The sequence below is a fragment of the Mus musculus genome, chromosome 3, assembly GCF_000001635.26.
Source record: "Mus musculus strain C57BL/6J chromosome 3, GRCm38.p6 C57BL/6J".
Taxonomy (NCBI): Eukaryota; Metazoa; Chordata; class Mammalia; order Rodentia; family Muridae; genus Mus; species Mus musculus.
The window spans coordinates 85,643,586-85,661,724 of record NC_000069.6 but is presented as its reverse complement, the minus strand read 5'-3'; the positions used below and the strand labels follow the sequence as shown (position 1 = coordinate 85,661,724).

Genomic DNA, 18,139 nt, shown 5'->3' with positions numbered 1-18,139 from the left:
GAGCAGAGGGGCCACAGGTGTCTTTGGTAGATTTCCCATGAGCCCAGTCTCCACTCAACTGTCAGCAGTGGTAGCAGGAGCTATTGGAAGTCAGTCTGTCTGCCTACTGTCTGTGTCTGTCCATCTATCCATCCATCCAGTCAGGGGTTTGCTGTTGCCCAGGTTGATCTTGAACTACTGAGTCACATGACCCTTCTTCCTTGATCTCCCAGATAATCAGGACTTCAGGGTGTCAGTACAGTGTCTAGCTGGGAATTTCTTGCCAACCCGGTATTATTGCCACATCTCTTCCTGTGTATGTGATTTCAGATAGACAGTTCTGTGTTACAAGCTGAGTGCTAGCTATGACAAGCTGGACAAGCTTGTCATGGAGAATATCAGGGCTGTCTGCAGATCTAGTCGGGAGAGGAACTGCACCCACTACTATTCCCTCCATGAATCCACTTGCCCCTTACACACACACTTGTCATGTAAGAGTCCCAGAACTGTCTTCTTTCTGTTTTCAGATCCCATTCAGGAGATCTCCAGGCCAGAAAGTGACAAGACCCTTTTGGATGGCCCTCCACGTGTGCTTCAGCCCTTCCTAGGCAACAGAGCCAAGGTGACCAGGGCACCCCCAAACCTGCCTCTGCCAGTGAAGAACACCATGCTGGCTGCTGCTCTCTTCCCAGAGTTCCTGAAGGAGCTGGCAGCCTTGGCCCAAGAACACTCCATTCTGTGTTACAAGATCCTGGGAGACTTTGAAGACTCTTGCTGTTAGCTTTTTATACTACTATTTTCATAGAGATTTGGTTTTATAAGGTTATAGTGTCTTGACTGAATGTTAAATGCAAAGCTGCTTATCAAAAATGTCTACTTTGATATTTCCTGACAATACTTGATTTATCGGGGGGTTTTGGTACACCTCCTCTCTCCAGCCGGGTCTCCCCTTGTTACACAGAATGTCTTGTGAGCCGGCTGTCTCCTTGGCAGGCTCTTTCAGCTGTGTTTCCTCTTCAGATGGTTTGTAGTTGTCTCCCATGCCTTGGATGGAGGAGACAGAGACCCTCAGTTTGTAGCTCAGATGCCATGGAGCGCACACGGAGGTTCTGTGACCTCTGGATGCCTGGTGGGGGTCAGTGCCTCAGCAGTCTCACGGAGGTTCCTCCATGGTGGCACACACATGGCCTAGCAGCCTCTGCAAGAAGTGAAATGTAAGAACGGAGCTCCTCCTGCCACATAGGACACATCATTGGCTGCTCTGAATTTTACTTCTAGGACTTGCAATCTTTCCATACCTATTGCCTTAATGTTGTGGGGAAAATCCCCAAGCCCCAGCTGTCTGCCCAAAACTTCGCACACAGAGAGAATCTGGAATGCAGGATTTTTTTTCTTGTTGCTTGAGAGCTGTTCTAATCATTGGAGCACAACCAAAACTCAAGACAGCCTTAATTCAGTAAGATTTGCACAAAAGGAAGCATACCTATGCAAACTTTGGATCTTAGGCATTTGATCAGATGGAAAAAAGTGTGGTGTCATATACTTATGTTAAAAACATTATTGTTTAAGTATTTTATGAAAACAAACGTTAACTTGTAACGCAAAGAGGATTTTTTTGGGGGGGGGTTGAGGGTGTGCAGAGCTTGGAATGGGTGCAAAAGATAAAAATTCTGCTAACTGTAACTTGAGAAACTCTGGTTCTTATTTTACTAATATGTTGCCCTTGTAGAGAAATAAGCACTGTTCAGCCCATGTCAGCAGCTGGGACGGAGATGCATACAGGTCACAGGGAGCTTGTGAAGTTGTGAGTGCCTGATGGTTACTCCCTCCCCACAGCCATGCTGCATGCCAAGTATCCAGCGGTGGAGGATGCCCTAGTTGGGATGTACTGGTATCTCTGGCTGTTTGCCAGCCTGCTACCAGCAGCGTGGTTATACTTCAGTCATAGCCCTATAAAGTAACTACCAAGCAGGGAGGAAAGCATGCACGCGCGTGCGCACATACACACACATACACACCCTGAGACAACAACTTGTATTTATGAATATTAAAGTCACCTTATGTTCTGGGCCTGGCTCTTGAGTGAGGTGGTGGAGCCTCCTCAGTGGAGAGATGCAATGCCTAGCTCTCTCTGTTCCTTGTGGGCATCTATGTTGAGCCCCAAGGGTGATGGCAGCCCCATCAGTTGTGCCTCAGGAACACCAGTTTGTCAGTCAGGTCCCTGGTACAGAAGAGCGATGGGGAAAAGAATCATCTCTGAGGCACTGCAGGCTTTCACAGGATCTTGAAGTAGCTTTAGATAAGAAAGCTGGAGAGCTAGCCCATGAGTGAATGCTGAGGTAGATCTGACCGAGGCTGGGTGACAGTGTGTCATAGCCTAAACGAGAACCCCCTTACCTGTTCATGGAACATTGCTGACTTTACATGTACTTAGAAAACCAGTTTGCCCAGCCATGGTGCATTAGCCAGCATGTGGAAGGCACAGTAAACTGGCCTGCTCTTGCCTTCCTGATGTGTGCCCCACAAGTCTCCATTAGAAGAAGGTAGCTTCAGCTAATGAGAGAGGAGCAGCTAAAGGAACTGGTTCTCCTTTAAACCCCATTTTGTCTGTTTGTGCTTGCCAAGTCACTGAATGCTGAAGCCATATCTGCAAATGGTGTTCTTTAGCTCTGTGGTTTTATACTCATCTCCATTTTCTGGTGTCAGTGTTGATTCTTCTCAAGTCCATATTTCTCCTCCCTTTTAATATGTTAAGTAAGCATGCTGCTACTTACCCATTTTACATACTTATTATACACCCCAGAGTCCCCTTTATGGAAGGTGCCTACTGGGAAAGAGTGACTCCCCCCCACCCTCTGCCCCAGGTACTGATGTAAACTTAGGTTAAAAGAGGGCATGGATGACTGACAGATCTGAGTTAAGGGTTGGGATCAGAATACCTAAGATGGGATGTTGATAGCAAACTCATTTGACACCTCTTCTCTGACTCCCTCCATTCGTTCCTGAGTCCGACATCTTCCCTCAGAGGGCTGTGTTGAGAGCTTTACAAAATAGAAGTTAGCTGAGAATAGAGCATGGTGCACCTCAGGGCCGACGCAGTTGCCCTAAGTAGTCAGGAATGGTATGGACATGCCAAAAGCAGATCTGAGCTACAGACAGGGGAAGGGCAAGTCCTGATGATGTGAAGAGTGAACACTGCTCTAGGCAGACAGTCGATGGCAGTTCTTTGTAGGATCATAAGTTTAATGAGGTAGGTCACTTTAGTTCTTAAATTTACAGGTTGAAGCCATATATATGGAGAGAATGTGTAGAGAGATTTGACATGTTTAGAACATGTCCCAGGGACTCTGTCCTCTACCCTGTGACAGGTGTCATATCAGCTGCCATGCTTGAGGACTAACAGTAGATACAGATCCTGGCACAGATCCTGGATTGGCGTCACAATGTCTAGGCTGACCGGCCTCAGCAGGGACAGGGAGTGGAGGGTTTCGGAACATCACAACATTAACCTGGATCCATAATTCAGGGTCTGCTTTAAAAGTCTAGACTGAGTGAGTTTTATGGTTCAAAATACATGAGCGCATAGGGACAGTTAAAATTGATTTTGAAAATAGCCAGGTAAATATAAAAAATTTAACGAAGAAAATCTGGTGTAGTTTCAGCCTAAGACACAATTTCATGGGATGAAATACAGTCTCCCAGATAGGAAGTACAGTTGCAAGAACAACTAATTAAAATGGTTTTATTGTCAAACCCTTTCTTTCTCTGGCAGAGCCATATGACATGGTCCCCATTTGGTTCAGCGTTGTTGTGGAAAGTACTGTTACCTGCTGGGAGTAGAGCTGGAGTCTGCTGTGAGGCAGGGGTATATATTCACTGCTTTGCAGGTCCTTGCAAGCAATGAGCTGTCCTTATCAGGTGGCTTTTTATTTAGCTTAGATGTAGCTGTTGATTATTTTCCAATTAAGACATCCTGAGGTGGGGTGTTGTCAGCAAAGCATCCTCCTGTAAATAGAATCTAGAGAGTGGATCTGTGAAGGTTTGGGTTGCTCTAGTTTGGGCAGCCAGTGATTTTTTTTTTTTTTTTTTTTGCCAGGGCCCGCAGTTATTTGCATCTCTGTAGTAGTCATGTGGGTTTGCTTCCAGTTCCATTTAGAGGTCTAAAGTTTTGATGTGGGTACCCATTCTGGATCAGTGTATCCCAGGTTGCTCTCAGTAGGGAAGTCTGGCCAGCATGGTGGGGCATGTCACAGACATGATGTTAAATATGACTGTGTTCCAATTTTCATTTAAGGGCAGTCTAGTTCAACTGCTAATTAGTAGCTGTGTGTTTGCAGGATTGGCTGTCAAGTTTGCCATCTTTATGAAGTGCTTTCTTGTAGGACAGCTATTATTGTACATGCCACTTCAAGTCACTGGCCCAGGACAGCCTAATGTACAGTTTGCTGCAACCCTCAAGCCATCTCAGCAGTTAGCATTTCCTGAGGCTGCGGCTCCTCGGGCAGCTGAGGCCACAACAGCTTTAAACCATTAGGGAGCCATCTTAGCCCCTTTCTGAGTCAGCCACCAGTCTGTGTATCATATGACACTAATTCCCTATCATGTCTCAGCTTGGAACAACTTGTCAAGAGTGAGTAGTCCACCATTAAGTCTGTCAAGGGAGGAGACATTTTAAGAGAGCAGAGTTGGCTGCTGCTTCTTTTAGGATGCCCATCATAAACCTAATGCCTCACAAGATGCTCTTAGAGGACTCAGAATGGCTTCTGGGACCATTCTGCCTCAGCAAAGCCCTTCTCCATCCAGGCATTTGTTAATCCAGCACTTGTTTTGGAGGACAGATTATCTCGGCAGCTCATTAACTGGATAAACAGGGCTTTCACAAGAGATGTTCTGTGAGGCTCTTTAGGGACGAGGACCATGGGGGAGGGAGAGGAAGGCACAGTGGGTAGATCTGTGGATTCTTGCTCTCACAACCCTTAGCTAGGACTGGTCACTGGGTTCTTGTCTTTGAAGGTGTGAGTTAGCCCAGGTCACTGTTGCCCACACAAACCTGACCATAGGATTCTGTTCCTGTGTACTTGGTGTTCATTTCATGGCTCTTTTATGGAGTTTAAATGAGCTGTGTCTTCACTTCAGAATCTGCACAGATGACGGAAGTACTCAGGCCAGATTATAAATTTCACTGAGCTGAGGCTGCACAATATCAAGTGACATTTTACTAGGACAAGGACCACCAAAAGCCAGACCTCTTTTGTCCCTTGCAGACATTTTACAGAAGGGATCTGGTGCTGATCTTGTTTAAAAGACTTCTGCCTAGCTATGGCCTCAGAGTCAGTGAGAGAGGACTTAAAGCACATGCCTTCTACCTCTGCCCACTGTGGCCACAGCCACACTCTTCCTGGCAATGGGCAGCTTACATGGCCTTCTAGGTGGGGCGCTTTCCCTTTCTTCCTCTTTAGAGTCCTTGAAATGATAACTAAATGCAATCTAGTTGAAATATACACTATAAACTGTAGGCCATGCCATAGGCTATAATACTGAAATGGTCAACTTGAGGAGGTGCAAACCTGTCATCGTATGTTTCCAGATTACCAATAATTATGTTAAGGGATGGTGGTGGTATGGAACTCAGCTTGTAGAATACTAATAGTTTTTCTATCTGTGCCTTGAGAGAAATGAACAAAAGTTCCACTCATGTCATTCATGAACCTAGTAGGTGCAAAAAGCTGGCTTTTTGGATGGAGATGACCCAGAATTTAAAATCCTGGTAATTAGCAGCACTTCTTTGCTCCTTGGGTTAGATTAACTTATGCTCCGTGTTAGCTTCCACAAGGAACCTCAACCAGCCATGAAGTATCAGTGTACATAGTTTGGTCCTGAGCAGGTAGAGCTGGCTCTGGGAGACTGGGAGATCAAGTTTGTAGCACTTTTTGCTACCAGCCATGGCTTCCAAGTAACCTATCTGGCTACAGGTGTGTGGATTCCATTGACAGATGGCAGTGGCTTCAGCCACTCATATGGTGCCAACTCATACATTCTAATGAGACTTTCCGTAACAAACAAACAAACCAGAACACACTCGTGATCATGCAAGATGGAAAGTCCTCTTTCACTGCACCCATGCACCAGCAGAGCTATATTTTATGCATCTTTTAAAATGTTATATAAACACATCTTTCAAATGTATCTAGTCATGCAGTTCATGGGTTTGGCTATTTCCCTAGTAGCTGTGGTTATGAGCTCAAAGCTTGCCTTAGGGTTTCAAGATGACCAAGAGAATGAGGCAGCTGTCAGAGCTAGCTGGGAGGAAGGAGCCTCGCAAGGACTGCGTGCTGATGGCGTCTCCTCTGGGAATACTCAGTCCATGTGTGTTTTCCAACTGATAAAGTAGGTTTTGGAAATGGCTTCCACTGAGCTGCCCATTTCACCACCCACTGAGGTAGCCCAGGGTGTTAGCTTTGTAAGTGCTTTCTGCAAGGCTTGATGACCAAGCCAGATGAACCATTTTCTTTTTGGTAAAAATGGAGGTTATAAGACTGAACCTTACTGTTCTTTGAGATAAAGGTCTGGTCAGATTAGGATCTGAGCACCTCTGGCCACTGGAGTTCAGGCTTGTAGAGCAGCAGGTCCCGCCTTTCTCTCCTGTAGGGAGGCTAATCAAACACTTGAACAGCCTGTTTCATCAGGGCAACACATGGTCTGTGGCTTCCTGAGAGAGATGACATCCTAAAGTTACCTCCTCCTGCTTGTCTGAAACAGACCATAGAACTGATGTCCACACAGCCTCAGCTTTTGGCTGGGTGAAGTTGCTTAGCAACGCTGGGTGCCATCTTCTGGTGACGGGTGTGTCCACTTTCTTCTCATTCTTCAGTTGCCCTGGAATGATGGTGCCCAGCAATGTTCTTACCAGGCCTGAGAGTCTGGTCTAAGATGAGGGCCTCCGAGAGTTCCCCTTCTCTGTCAGTTTGACAAACACTTCTAAAAAACATTCTCAGAACTAGTCATAAAGAGTGAGGTTGGTGTGAGGTACCAGACATGTAAGAAACAAGGGGACACACCACCTAGGACTGAGGATGTAGCAGCTGTACCACAAGAGAGCTAAAGGTGAGCATTCTGATGTATAACAGCATGATCTTATTCTTTCCAGGTAAAACACTCTCTCTCTCTCTCTCTCTCCCTCTCCCTCTCTCTCTCTCTTTCCTCTCTCTCCCTCCCTCCCTCCCTCTCTCTGCCTAAGCATTGTGTGTGGGAAGGATGTAAACTATACAATCTCTTACGTGGAAGTTAATTTTTATGTGCTATTTCAGTATATATTTTATTCATTAAATTTATCTGAGAACTTGTGTGTCACCTTAATTCACTGGGAGCCGAGCAGGCGACAGTGCCTCCACTCAGCAGGTGAGTGCCAGCACCCTCCTGCCCTCCCTTGCCTGAACACCAAGTTAAGTTCTTCTGTTTACATCTTCACCAGCCCGTGTTTAGGTCTGAACACACCACACTCCACTCATGCTGCCGTGTTCTTGGTCTGTCGGCCTTTAGGATGGGGAGCACTGCTTGGCTCTACAAAGCACCCACGGCATCTGAGGTGGGGACGTGAACTTTATTCTGTGTAGACTTACAATTTCTTTAGTCACTGCTGCCACCATCATGGGGCCATTTCCAGACAGTGAGGCTGACACTCTGGCTGCTGGTCTTCCGTGATGGCTGCCTCTCAGGTCATGGGGTCTCATAGGACACACACAGGTGTAAACTATTGCCTCCTGGCCTCCTAGGAAGTGTAGCTTGGCTAGGGACTAAGAGATACAACTTGTACAGCACATGAGTTCCAGCCCTCACAGGCCCCTCTTCTCAGAGCCACACTGTCCTCCATCCGGCAGAGGGACCCCACACATCTCACAATGACAGCTTCCTCTCCAATATTTTCTTTATCAGAGCCGGGTCTGCCCTGCTGTGGCTTGCCTTCCGCACCAACCCAATCAGCTTATTTATAGCTTTGGGGTTTCTTTTCTTCACATCCATCACCTGTAAAGACAGAAGTGAGGAGGTGAAAATGAAGAGACTCCGACCAAGAATCCTCAAGGTTTCCACTGACTGCAAATTAAATTCAGGTTCTTTCTTCCCTTCATGAAAGCTGTAAAATGAGGGGAGAGAGGAGGGGGTTAACTTCTGAGAGCTTTCTAGGTTCCTGTCAAAGGGGATTTGGCTTCTCTGCCTTCTGATTAAAATGAGCAAGGGGACAGTGATGGGTCACAAGTGACACTGACAGCTGGCAACACTGGTATGTGGGAACCAGAACACTCCTCTGGAGCCACAAAGCAGTCCCAGGGGATCATCTCTGTGATTCCAAACATCCCATCAAATCAGGCAGGGGAGCCTCTTAAATTCTCCAGTGCTGTTTGGCAGACAACCTTGCTGCTGCCAACTAGAACTGCTCCTTAGAAAACCAACCTTTTAGGATGGCAGCTCACTCAGTGAGGGCTGAGCAGGTAGCGGGTGGTAAAGGCAGGCAGGAGGGGCTGAACAACATCAGATAACCCGGTGCTGGCCTCCCTCTGCAAGTGCCCTGATTGGCAGTGAGTGTGTTTGAGTGCCGCAGGACTCTGAAACCAAGTGTGCTCTTATCAGTCAGGGCAGATGAGACAGGAAGATGGGAACTGCTGGGATGCTGTGGGCTCATTTTCCTCATCAAGGGCTCTTCACAGAGCCTCAGTGTCCCCGCACACTGATGGGTGGGTGTGTACTGTTCTCAAAGAGATACTAGCAATTTTTCCCCACTGAAAAACATCTCTCTAGACAATATGATTAGACCTGGGGTGGGTTGGGAGGAAGGGAGCCCTGCAACTTGGCATGGCTTTTCTATCTTGTGCTTTGCTAAGAACACAAAATGACTTGGTTTTCAGCCATGTTTCTGTCAAAGGATTTTCTCTGTAATTTACAGATCATTTTCCTCTCTGCATTTTCCCTCCTCTCAAAAGCTATAAAACTGAAGCATTTCTGGTCCTTTCCTTCCTCATAGCTGAAGGAGAGGTGGCCACAAAGAATGTAAATGGCAACTCTGGGAGAGCAACAGACCCTCAAGTCAAACTTGAGCTTGGATACTTGGCTGCCCCCCCCCTTTAAACTGACTCCATAGAGAGCAGGCACTAGTGAAGTACTGTCCTCACAGGACCATGAAGCTGCGCGTCTCATGTCGGTGGTCAATGTCCTGGACATTTAACCACTGACGCACAAGTAGGGGTTGATAGGGCTGGGAAGGGTCTGTGGACAGATGTCAAGCTGGCCCTCACTCCTGTTGCACACAAAGGACTTGCTCCTATTGCAGATAGTCACCACTTGGGGGTGTCCATCTATGGTGGTCTGGCAGAGCTTTTCCAGGGCCTCTTGATCCTGCATCAGCTCCAGCTGCTGTTCTGACACGATCTGTGCTGCTGTCTTCCCCTCCCCCTTCCACAGCTCCTCAAACACCTGCAGAAGAGAGGGAGAGAGGAGTGTGAAGACCTGATGCTTCTGCCACCTCCTTGTGCCTCTGTGGTGATGTGGAGGACAGGGAAGGGAGCTGCAGGCCCAATTAGCACCCAGATGCATGGCCTGGCCCAGGGAGAAGCCACCATCTCTCCCATAACCTTCCCCAAGGACTGGGAACACCTCCTCCTGGGGTTAGCTGGCTCCTCTCATGTAGAGGACAAGGACTCAAGTCGCCAGGTGTGTCCCTGCTTGCTGACTCAAGCCAGGCAACCTGTCCTCCTCACAGAGGGCTGGCAATGGATCTAGCTTGAGTACACTGAACTAATTAATGGAAGTGATGTTTTATAAAGGATAGGCCACATCAGCAGCAGGAGGGAGCCACTGAACACACAGCCCAGAGCAGCCTGCTAAGAAGCAGGGCTGAGGGAGGCAGCAAAGTAACCCCATAATAAAGATATGAAATAGAAAACAACCAAAACCAAATCACAGCTCACAGGCTCTGGCCTCTCTTCCTCATGTCCTATTGGGAGAGCTGAGCCCAATCTGACTAAAATAATTATCTGTCAATGACAGAGCCCAGAGAGGCTTTCAGTGTGGGCTATCTTGAGCTGCTGCTCACAGGCAAGTCTGAGGGGCTTCTGCCCTATCCCTGTTTTATTTTGCTTAGCTAAGTCCACAGGAGTACAGAGCTTGTTCTGCAATTATGAGAACCTGAGTTGGTCCCATCACTGGGCAGTTGGGGACAGGAGGATCCCTTCAGGTTGCTGACCAGGTAGTCAAGCTAGAAAGCTGCAGATTCTGTGGGGTCCTTGCCTTAAAACCTAAGGTAGAGGACAACAGATATGTGTGTGTCCAGACCTTCCTATTACAGAAGTATTTGCTTATTTTAATAAAAAAGCTAATGTTTATCAGTTCTATTTATCATAACCTGGTGAAGTTAACCCCCATCCTTCAGGGTCATCTGCACAAACCCCTTAAAATTCCTAGTTCCAACATCAAAATCAGAAAAGACAGTCCTCAAGCTCATCTCAGAACAGCCTGGGGCCATTACTCACAGGATCTTGTCACAGAGAACTTGTAGGGCAGCTACTTCCAGGTAAGGAGGCAGAGCTGTTTAGCAAACATAGAGAGGCACTCCTCCGGGCTCCTCACAACCATCCTGGGGTCACTGTGTCACTTCTGGGCCAGGGAACCACTTCTTAGGCCCAGGGGACCCTGAACAGGCTGACAAAGGAGTCTTTCCTTGCCTGGGGCCTAAGGTCAAATACTGGTGGGTACTGGGCCCACACATCACCTGGATGAAAAGTAGGGCTCTCTAGCATAGGCACTTCTAAATGTCGAGACTGCAGCTCTGGAGAAGGACTGGCAGTGCAGTCACTTTGCTACATCCACTCCAGTAGTGACAAGTGCGACAGGCCCCAAAAACCTGGGCGCTGTCCCGAGGAGAAAAGTTCACAGAAACTTAGTCCAATGTCCTTGCTTTAGTTGGTAAATGGATCTGTGTGCTTTCCCTTAATATTGCTTTATTATAAGGGCCTCTTTTTGATATATAGCTAAGTTAGATTCTTCACCAGTCCTAGGCAGTCCTTGGGCTGACCCTGGGCATGCATAGCTAAGTGACTGCCCTGCACAGGAATTTACCATTATCTAGGAGGAAGGAAGTTTGTGATCTAAGGAGGAACCAGAGTAGATACTTAGAACTATAGATAGCTGAGTTACACCCATACACAAGTATTTACAATGGCCTAGGGGGAAGGTGGACTATTCAATAGACTAGAACAGGAACCCTGACTTCTAAGATTAAGTGGACCTTAGATGGAGCTGCTTTTGATTCCCAGTTGTTAACATTGAATTTTATCCCAGCTGATTCCTGCCTGTCTTTCCGTGTTTGCATTCCCCTGTTTTATGTAAGCATCCCATACCCTCATTGTACCTTGCTGGTGTGTCACCTAACTTCCCTATTTTCTTCTGTATAAAAAGTTTGATGCTCAATTTGACACATTACACTCAGATCCAGCACACTCTCATGTCTATGTCTGTCTGTCAATTCCCGCTGACTCTATGCCCATCTGCTGGAACCCCTGATTCCCACGGATTGAGAGGGGCTGACTAGGCCCGGTCCGTGGCATCACTTCATTCAGTGATGTGCAACATAGTGACACAGACACAAGCTAGGAACCACAAATGGGGCAGTGATAGCCTGTGTCCCTGGGAACTGAATCTATACTCTCCTTAACTGCTGCCCAACTATACAAGGAAACACACAGGCCCCTCCCTCACCTGTTGTTGCTCACCCTGGGCTTTTGAGTCAGGATAGGGAAATGTCAGGTAAGAAGCCATGTTCCTACAGAGAAGGGACAACCCTCTTAGTCAAAGGCAACTAACTATTCAAGAGGCTGTTCTTGTAGGAAGAGACAAACTCAACATAGCCCCTGATCGGGCAGGGCAGGATGAGGTGTGCAGAGAATAAAAGCACCTAGAGAGACTTCAGTCATGTGACACAGTATCAGTGCATGGTACACTGTAACATTCCTACATTTCAAAAGCTCCTGGTGTTTTCTCTAAGACTCACTCCAGACCACACAGAGGAAGTTTGTTTAAATGGCACAAGGACTGTGGTAAATGTGGCTTTCATTTTTTTCAGACTCCCACCTGCCTGGTCCCACTGAAGACTTAAGTGGGCAATGCTCAGGAGCATGGGACCACCCACTTCCATCTAGACAGTCATAAGGATGCCACACACCCAGCATCATTTCCCCCAAGCTGCCTGGCCAGCAGTGGGGATGTAGCCTGGGACACTGAGGATTAAATGCAGGTTAGCTGTGAAGCTGATGGCTCTGGAGTCTGATGTGCCCCAGTTGGCCGTGTTCTTATGAGGAGAGGTGACAGGACTGCCACCTGCCACTTCTATATACATGCCTGGCTCCAGGAGGAGGACCGCAGGGTGCTTTTGTCTACAGTGTCCAGGAGGCTGTGCACCACAGCACACAATCTTCAGGTTTCTATTTCTGAAAAATAGGACTGCTTCATGGCGAACACCTCTTACCGCTCTAGCTCCAGGGTGCTGAAGGACTAAAGCCATAAGCCTCAAAGGCCCTTCTGGGATACCCAGGAGGATGAGGCAGTGACAGGGGAAAAGGACAGAACTAATTGGCAACAATGTCAGCAAGAGGCAGGTAGAGAAAGAATTAATAACAAAGTATAACACAGAGGAGGGAGTCTGTGGGACTCAGTACATTCTCGGGACAGGATGAAGCTCTGCACATCTTTATTAGCAGTCAGCCATGCACCTCCTGGTCCTCTAACCATACGTGCCACCTCTTCCTGCTCTGTCAGAGCAATGACAATCATCAACAAGAGTATTTTTTTTCTGCCACACACTTTCTAAAACCTAAGGTATTGTTGGACTCCTCTGTTAATGCATACAAGTTAATTATAACACATCTTTCTTTTTATTTAAAAGTTATAAAAATAAGATGCAAAAAGACATTTAACCCAAGTAGTAATTAGAGAAAGCTATCTCGACCCAGTGAGCTATGACCATACATTCAGGAGCATGACTGCAATAAGAATCATGTGTGGTGGTGATGCCTGTAAAGCTAGCACTGAGGAGGCAGAGGCAGGAGGATCTCTGTAAGTGTGAGGATAATATGGTGTACACAGTGAGAAATCAGAGGAGAACCTACTGCTGGCACTTAACTAAGCCAGTGTAATTCCTAACTGCATTCTAAATACATATTCCTACAGATAAGGGCAGCTTTCAACCCTCATCAAAGAATCGTCTCTCTGGAGCAGACAGAAACCACTACAGAAAACCACAGCTGATCAAGATTAAAGCACAACTACTTTGGGATGTTCAGCCCCTACTGACACATCTACAACTCCCCCAAGGCCAGGGCTCAGGGAACACTGCAGAAGACCATAAAGGGTTGTGAGACTGGCTCTCCTAGAAATGACAGGGGAACGTCTCCCATACAACTCCAGCGTACGGCTGCATGAACAAGACCGTAACAGTCACAACACCAAGACAAGCTACTGGGATGGCGAAGTCGTACCGGTGCCTACCCTAGACAGAAGCTACAGGCAATTAAAGACTGCCGAGAGGAGGGTTAGCTGTCTGCAGGAATGAGCCCCCGAGTGGTTATCTAACATCAAGTAATCCCTGAAAACAAACAGTCTGTGTGATTGGCAGATCTGAGGAGGGAAGCAAAGGCTGGGAGCACACCAAGAGAAGCAGCGGCAGGAGGCCACAGGAAGCCATGTACAGGAGGCCATAGTCCTCAACAGACATAATGAGAAATTATCTCCACCACAGGATTATGATCAAGTTGTCAAGCACTCAGGACCGAGAAAGTCCTGAGTTAAAAGCAGCCCCGTTAGAACTACAGCAGATTCCTCACTAGAAGCCTTATAGACGAGGAGGAAGCAGAATGGAAAGTGCCAAGTCCTTAAAAACGAGAAATCTAAATAAGATTATTATGCTTAGCACAGCTGTCCTTCCGTGTGAAGGACAAATACAGGCCCCCGCAGGACGAGGGAAAACCAACAATCCCTATGAGAGATGCTTGAGGAAACTAGGTGTCAGGAAGTGAAAGACAGGCACATCATAGGCTATCATTAGCTGAGTAGCTAGAAAAGATGGGAAATATGTAAGAATCAAACTATCAATACAACGAACAAACATAAAGATGAAGAAGTGGAAAAATAAAGAATATTCATTTGCAAGAAAGTCAGCAGAATGGAAGACATAAATCTATACTTCTCAATAGTCCATACATTCAGTAACCCTGAATGCAAGTGAGCTAAATTCTCCAATCAAATTATACAGACTCAGCCAGGTGGTAGCATGTATCGTTACTTCCAGCACTCAGGAAGCAGAGGCAGGCAGATCTCTGTGAGTTTGAGGACAGCCAGATTTACAGCCTGAGTTCCAGGACAGCCAAGGGTACACAGAGAAACCCTGCCTTGAAAAACAAACAAACACAGATTGGCTGAATAAGTTAAAAAACAAAACAAAACCCTAAGACCCAACAAAATGCCGATAACATGAAACTCACTTCACAAATGAAGATCATACAGACACTGAAAACAAAAGGATATGGTATTTGCATGGTATTTTAAGCAAACAAATTAAACAAAATCCTAAGATGGGACAGGAAAGGTCATAACATAATCATTAAGGGATCATTTCATCAAAAAATATAAATCAGTATGTACCCAATGTTATGACACCCAATTACAGGAAAATATACAAAAGTCAAAAGCCATGTGGGTGGCATACAGCTGTGAATCCCAGCTCCCTAAGGCTGAGACAGCAGGATAGCAAGTCTGTTGACATCCTGAGCTACACAGAAAGACCATCTCAGAAAACACACAGAGAAAACCACCATGAGAAAGGGGACATTACCACAGATACCATAGACACCATAGAAATGCAAATGATTAGAGATTGTTTTGAAAAATGGTCAATTAACATATTGAAAAATACTTGGTAGTAAAAACATCACCAACTATACATGTAATGACAGTTAAGTTCCAGCATTGCCTCTTCTCTCTTGATGTTTCCGTCTCTCTGAGCTTATGTCTGGCTGCCTCTGGCCCCACCTCCCTCCTTTGTTCATCCCTTGAACAGAAACATGGGTAGAGTCCCAGAATGATGTCTGTTCAATAGCAATGACAATGCTTTTTCAGGGCAGTATTTGAGGAGGACCTATATTTAATGTATTGCTGAAGGTTTTTGTCTGTCAGCTGCAAACAGGGTCTTTTTAGCCCAGCCTGGCTATGACCTGTAGTTCAGGCTGATTTGGACTCTCTCTACCTTGGTCTGAGTACTGGCATTACAGGCTTGTATCACATAAATGGCTGTCAAATCCTTTATAATCAATTAACACAATACTTATTCTGCTCAGAAAAAGAAATGATTTTCTTACAAACAGAAATCTAAGCATAGAAAACCCAAGACAAACTCCTGAGGCCCTGGTCCTTAAGGTCCCCAGCAGCGCACAGTCAACACTTCGCAGATCAGCTTCTCACTTTCATTTCATGGCCGCACAGAAGTCAGGATTCACCCCGCTCCGTTAGACATGCTGGAAGTTGATAAAATCAAACACGTCTCTGTGCAGCTGGAGCTGGCTGTCAGCACCTTCCAGCCTCTCTGTTTCCCTCCACTGGAACTATCTTGTTTGGTGCAATCAGGTTATTTTTTGTGGGGCAGGGTGGGTAGGAAGGACAAGGGGAAGGCTTTTGCTTCTTTCATTTCAAATGCCACGATTCATCTGCTTTTACATGTATATATAGTTTTTCTGCCCTCGAGCCATCTACTCTTTCCACAAGTGCTGAGCACTGTCATAAACATTTGTAATCCTCTGACATCTACACAAGCCAAAGCCCTTCCTAAGTGCTGGGTCCCTGTAGCTGACAGCCTCACCAGAGGCAGCTCACAGAACTTCTCCAGTCCCATCTCTAGCTTCACAGTAGAGAGCTTGGAGTGTACTCAGTGGTATCTCATAATTAACCAAAAGCAGCCGCTTCCCCAAAGCCGCACTTTGTACCCTGCCACTGCTGTCAGAGTGTATAAATATTAAATGCAAAAGGCGCCATTAAAATAACATTAGGATTCTGGCTGAAGCACTGACAGCTGTGCAGTCTCTGAAGTTAAGATGAGGCGGCCGCTAGGTGTTCTTTGTCTTCCTGGGTACTCATCTGTAGTTTCTGAATTCTAGGACTCTCTCACCCACGTAGCCTTGCTAGTGGGGATGGTTAGGGAGGTAGCCACTGTCTATGATGCTCCTTTTCCTGTATCCCCACACCTAGATGTGCATGTAAAATATATCATCTCTGACCGAGGACAGGTCTTCGACAGAAACAAAGGTAGCCTTGGAGCTGGCTGTGAAGATAGACAGGAGAGGAGCAGGAAGACTTGGGGCCAATCTGTGGCTGCCTGGCCAGGACACAGGAAAGCTGCATGGTCAGCAACATTTAGGGTGGACACTCAGGGCAAAGGCAGACAATAGCTTTCTCAATAAGCTAAAACCAGAAGCAAAATCCCCATGCTGAATCCCCGTGCAGCAGTTGCTGGCTCTCTACCTTTGCCAGACAAAGTCCTCTAGCATTCAAACTCCCGGGCACGTAACACTTGGGTCATGAAATGCACTTAGTGATGCCATTTGGGTCTTACAGGAAATGGGAACTGGGACTGGGGAGACATAGGAACCTCTGGGATGTGCACATACCTGCTTAGCTGCCGATGAAGAAATTGCTTTCCTGTCCAGCAGGTTGAGGAGCTCAGCAAGTGCAGAGGGTGTGACAGGACTAGCATCCCCCAGAAAAGAAAGAGAAAGTCAACATCTTACATCATTGAGGTGTCCACTGGCTGCCAGAATCTACACTCTCACTCCTGCATACTTAAATAATCAGCCAAGCCCAAGGACAAAAATAATTGGCTAATGGGACCTTAATTTTTTTTTATTTTAGGATAATGAGTTTTTAGACTGGTGTGATTTTAAAACTTCTTTGTTTTGCCACCCAACAATAACAGCTGTTTGGCAGCAGTTCCAGCAATAAACAAGTGCTCAGTGCAATTAGTTCAAAGAAGGAGGTGACTGCAAAATTCATGAACCACAAAGAAAAAGGGGAAAATATAATCCAGTAATTAAATATTTTTGACTGAAAGATCAGCCCAAAAATTACTTCAAATGAAACAGCCAACAAAACCACTTTCCTGAATGTTTTTATGCAAACAAATTCCTTTTCATTGTACATAACTTTCCATAAGGGGACCATGTCCAGCAGACTTACACCTGTCCCTCACAGGCCTTCTATATGCATTGGCCTTGTGGGTCAGCAGACTCATCATGGCTTTCTGGATATGGATGGGCCTAGAGACTCACACTCTCCTCACTTGTGTTATTATGTGACTATGCAAGGTGATATGACACAGGAAGTTGGGGGGAAACACCACTACAGGTATCTCCAGTGCCAATTCCCATGAACTCCAAACCAGTAATGCTCAAGCTCAATACGCTCTAATCCAAGTACCTTATTAGGGTTTGCTCAGTCTAAGGAAGTCTATCCCCCTTAAACTACTATTTATTCCAAAATATGGATAAGATGTAATTCCAAGTGGAAATGAGGTTTGTAGATTATCTAGGGTTACTAAATTTGTACTCAAAAGGTTTATGAACTGTCCTGATTAAAGTCTAAAAGGCAGAGAGGCGGAAGGCAGCAAAGTAAACAATAGTCTTTTCTAACCTCCCATCTTCATTGGTAACAAGAATGAGTTGGTTTCACAATGTAGGTTGCTTGGATACTCTACAATCCAAAAAATACATCACATTTATCTTATAATGTAGACCATGTAGAGAACCCATTATAAGCACTGAGGTTCATTTGAACTGCTGAAACAGAATACCATAGGTGAGTGGTTTATACATAGAAACATTATTCCTCACAGTTCTCAAGGCTAGAAATTGGAGGTAAGGTACTACAGAGCCTGTATTTAGTGAGTCCCTGACTCCTTGTTCCTGAAAGCTTCTTGATGTGTCCTCAAATGAATTAAAGGGTAAGCTAGCTTGTCCAGAACTCTTGTATAAAAGTATTAATCTTATTTCTTAGGTTCCACATTCATGACTCAATTACCAACACCCAAGACTATTGCCAAGGATCACAATATATGAATTTGGAGCATGCACAAAAA

General features: G+C 46.0%; 2 protein-coding genes across 10 annotated transcripts in view; one reads left to right on the top strand and one right to left on the bottom strand.

The window, feature by feature from the left end:
* The window catches only part of Fam160a1 (family with sequence similarity 160, member A1), a 125,240-nt gene extending 123,578 nt beyond the window's left edge, over positions 1-1,662 (top strand). For all 3 annotated transcript variants that reach the window (XM_011240082.2, XM_006501333.3, NM_172682.3), the window contains one exon: positions 507-1,662. In XM_011240082.2, coding sequence (XP_011238384.1) covers positions 507-760 — 254 coding nt within the window. In that variant the 3' untranslated portion in view covers positions 761-1,662. The remainder of the gene's footprint in view (positions 1-506) is intronic.
* A 4,438-nt stretch (positions 1,663-6,100) lies between these two features.
* Positions 6,101-18,139, bottom strand: part of Gatb (glutamyl-tRNA(Gln) amidotransferase, subunit B) — an 81,523-nt gene continuing 69,484 nt past the window's right edge. For 3 of the 7 annotated variants that reach the window (XM_006501329.2, XM_006501331.2, XM_011240080.2), the window contains 4 exons: positions 16,677-16,755; positions 9,310-9,444; positions 8,428-8,579; positions 7,913-8,001 (listed from right to left, as the gene is read on the bottom strand). In XM_006501329.2, the coding sequence (XP_006501392.1) occupies positions 8,448-8,579; positions 9,310-9,444; positions 16,677-16,755 (346 nt within the window). In that variant the 3' untranslated portion in view covers positions 7,913-8,001; positions 8,428-8,447. Of the gene's footprint in view, positions 8,002-8,427; positions 8,580-9,309; positions 9,445-16,676; positions 16,756-18,139 lie in introns of all 7 variants that reach the window. The other 4 variants (XR_375512.3, XR_003954307.1, XM_006501330.2 and 1 more) reach the window with 2 other exon arrangements.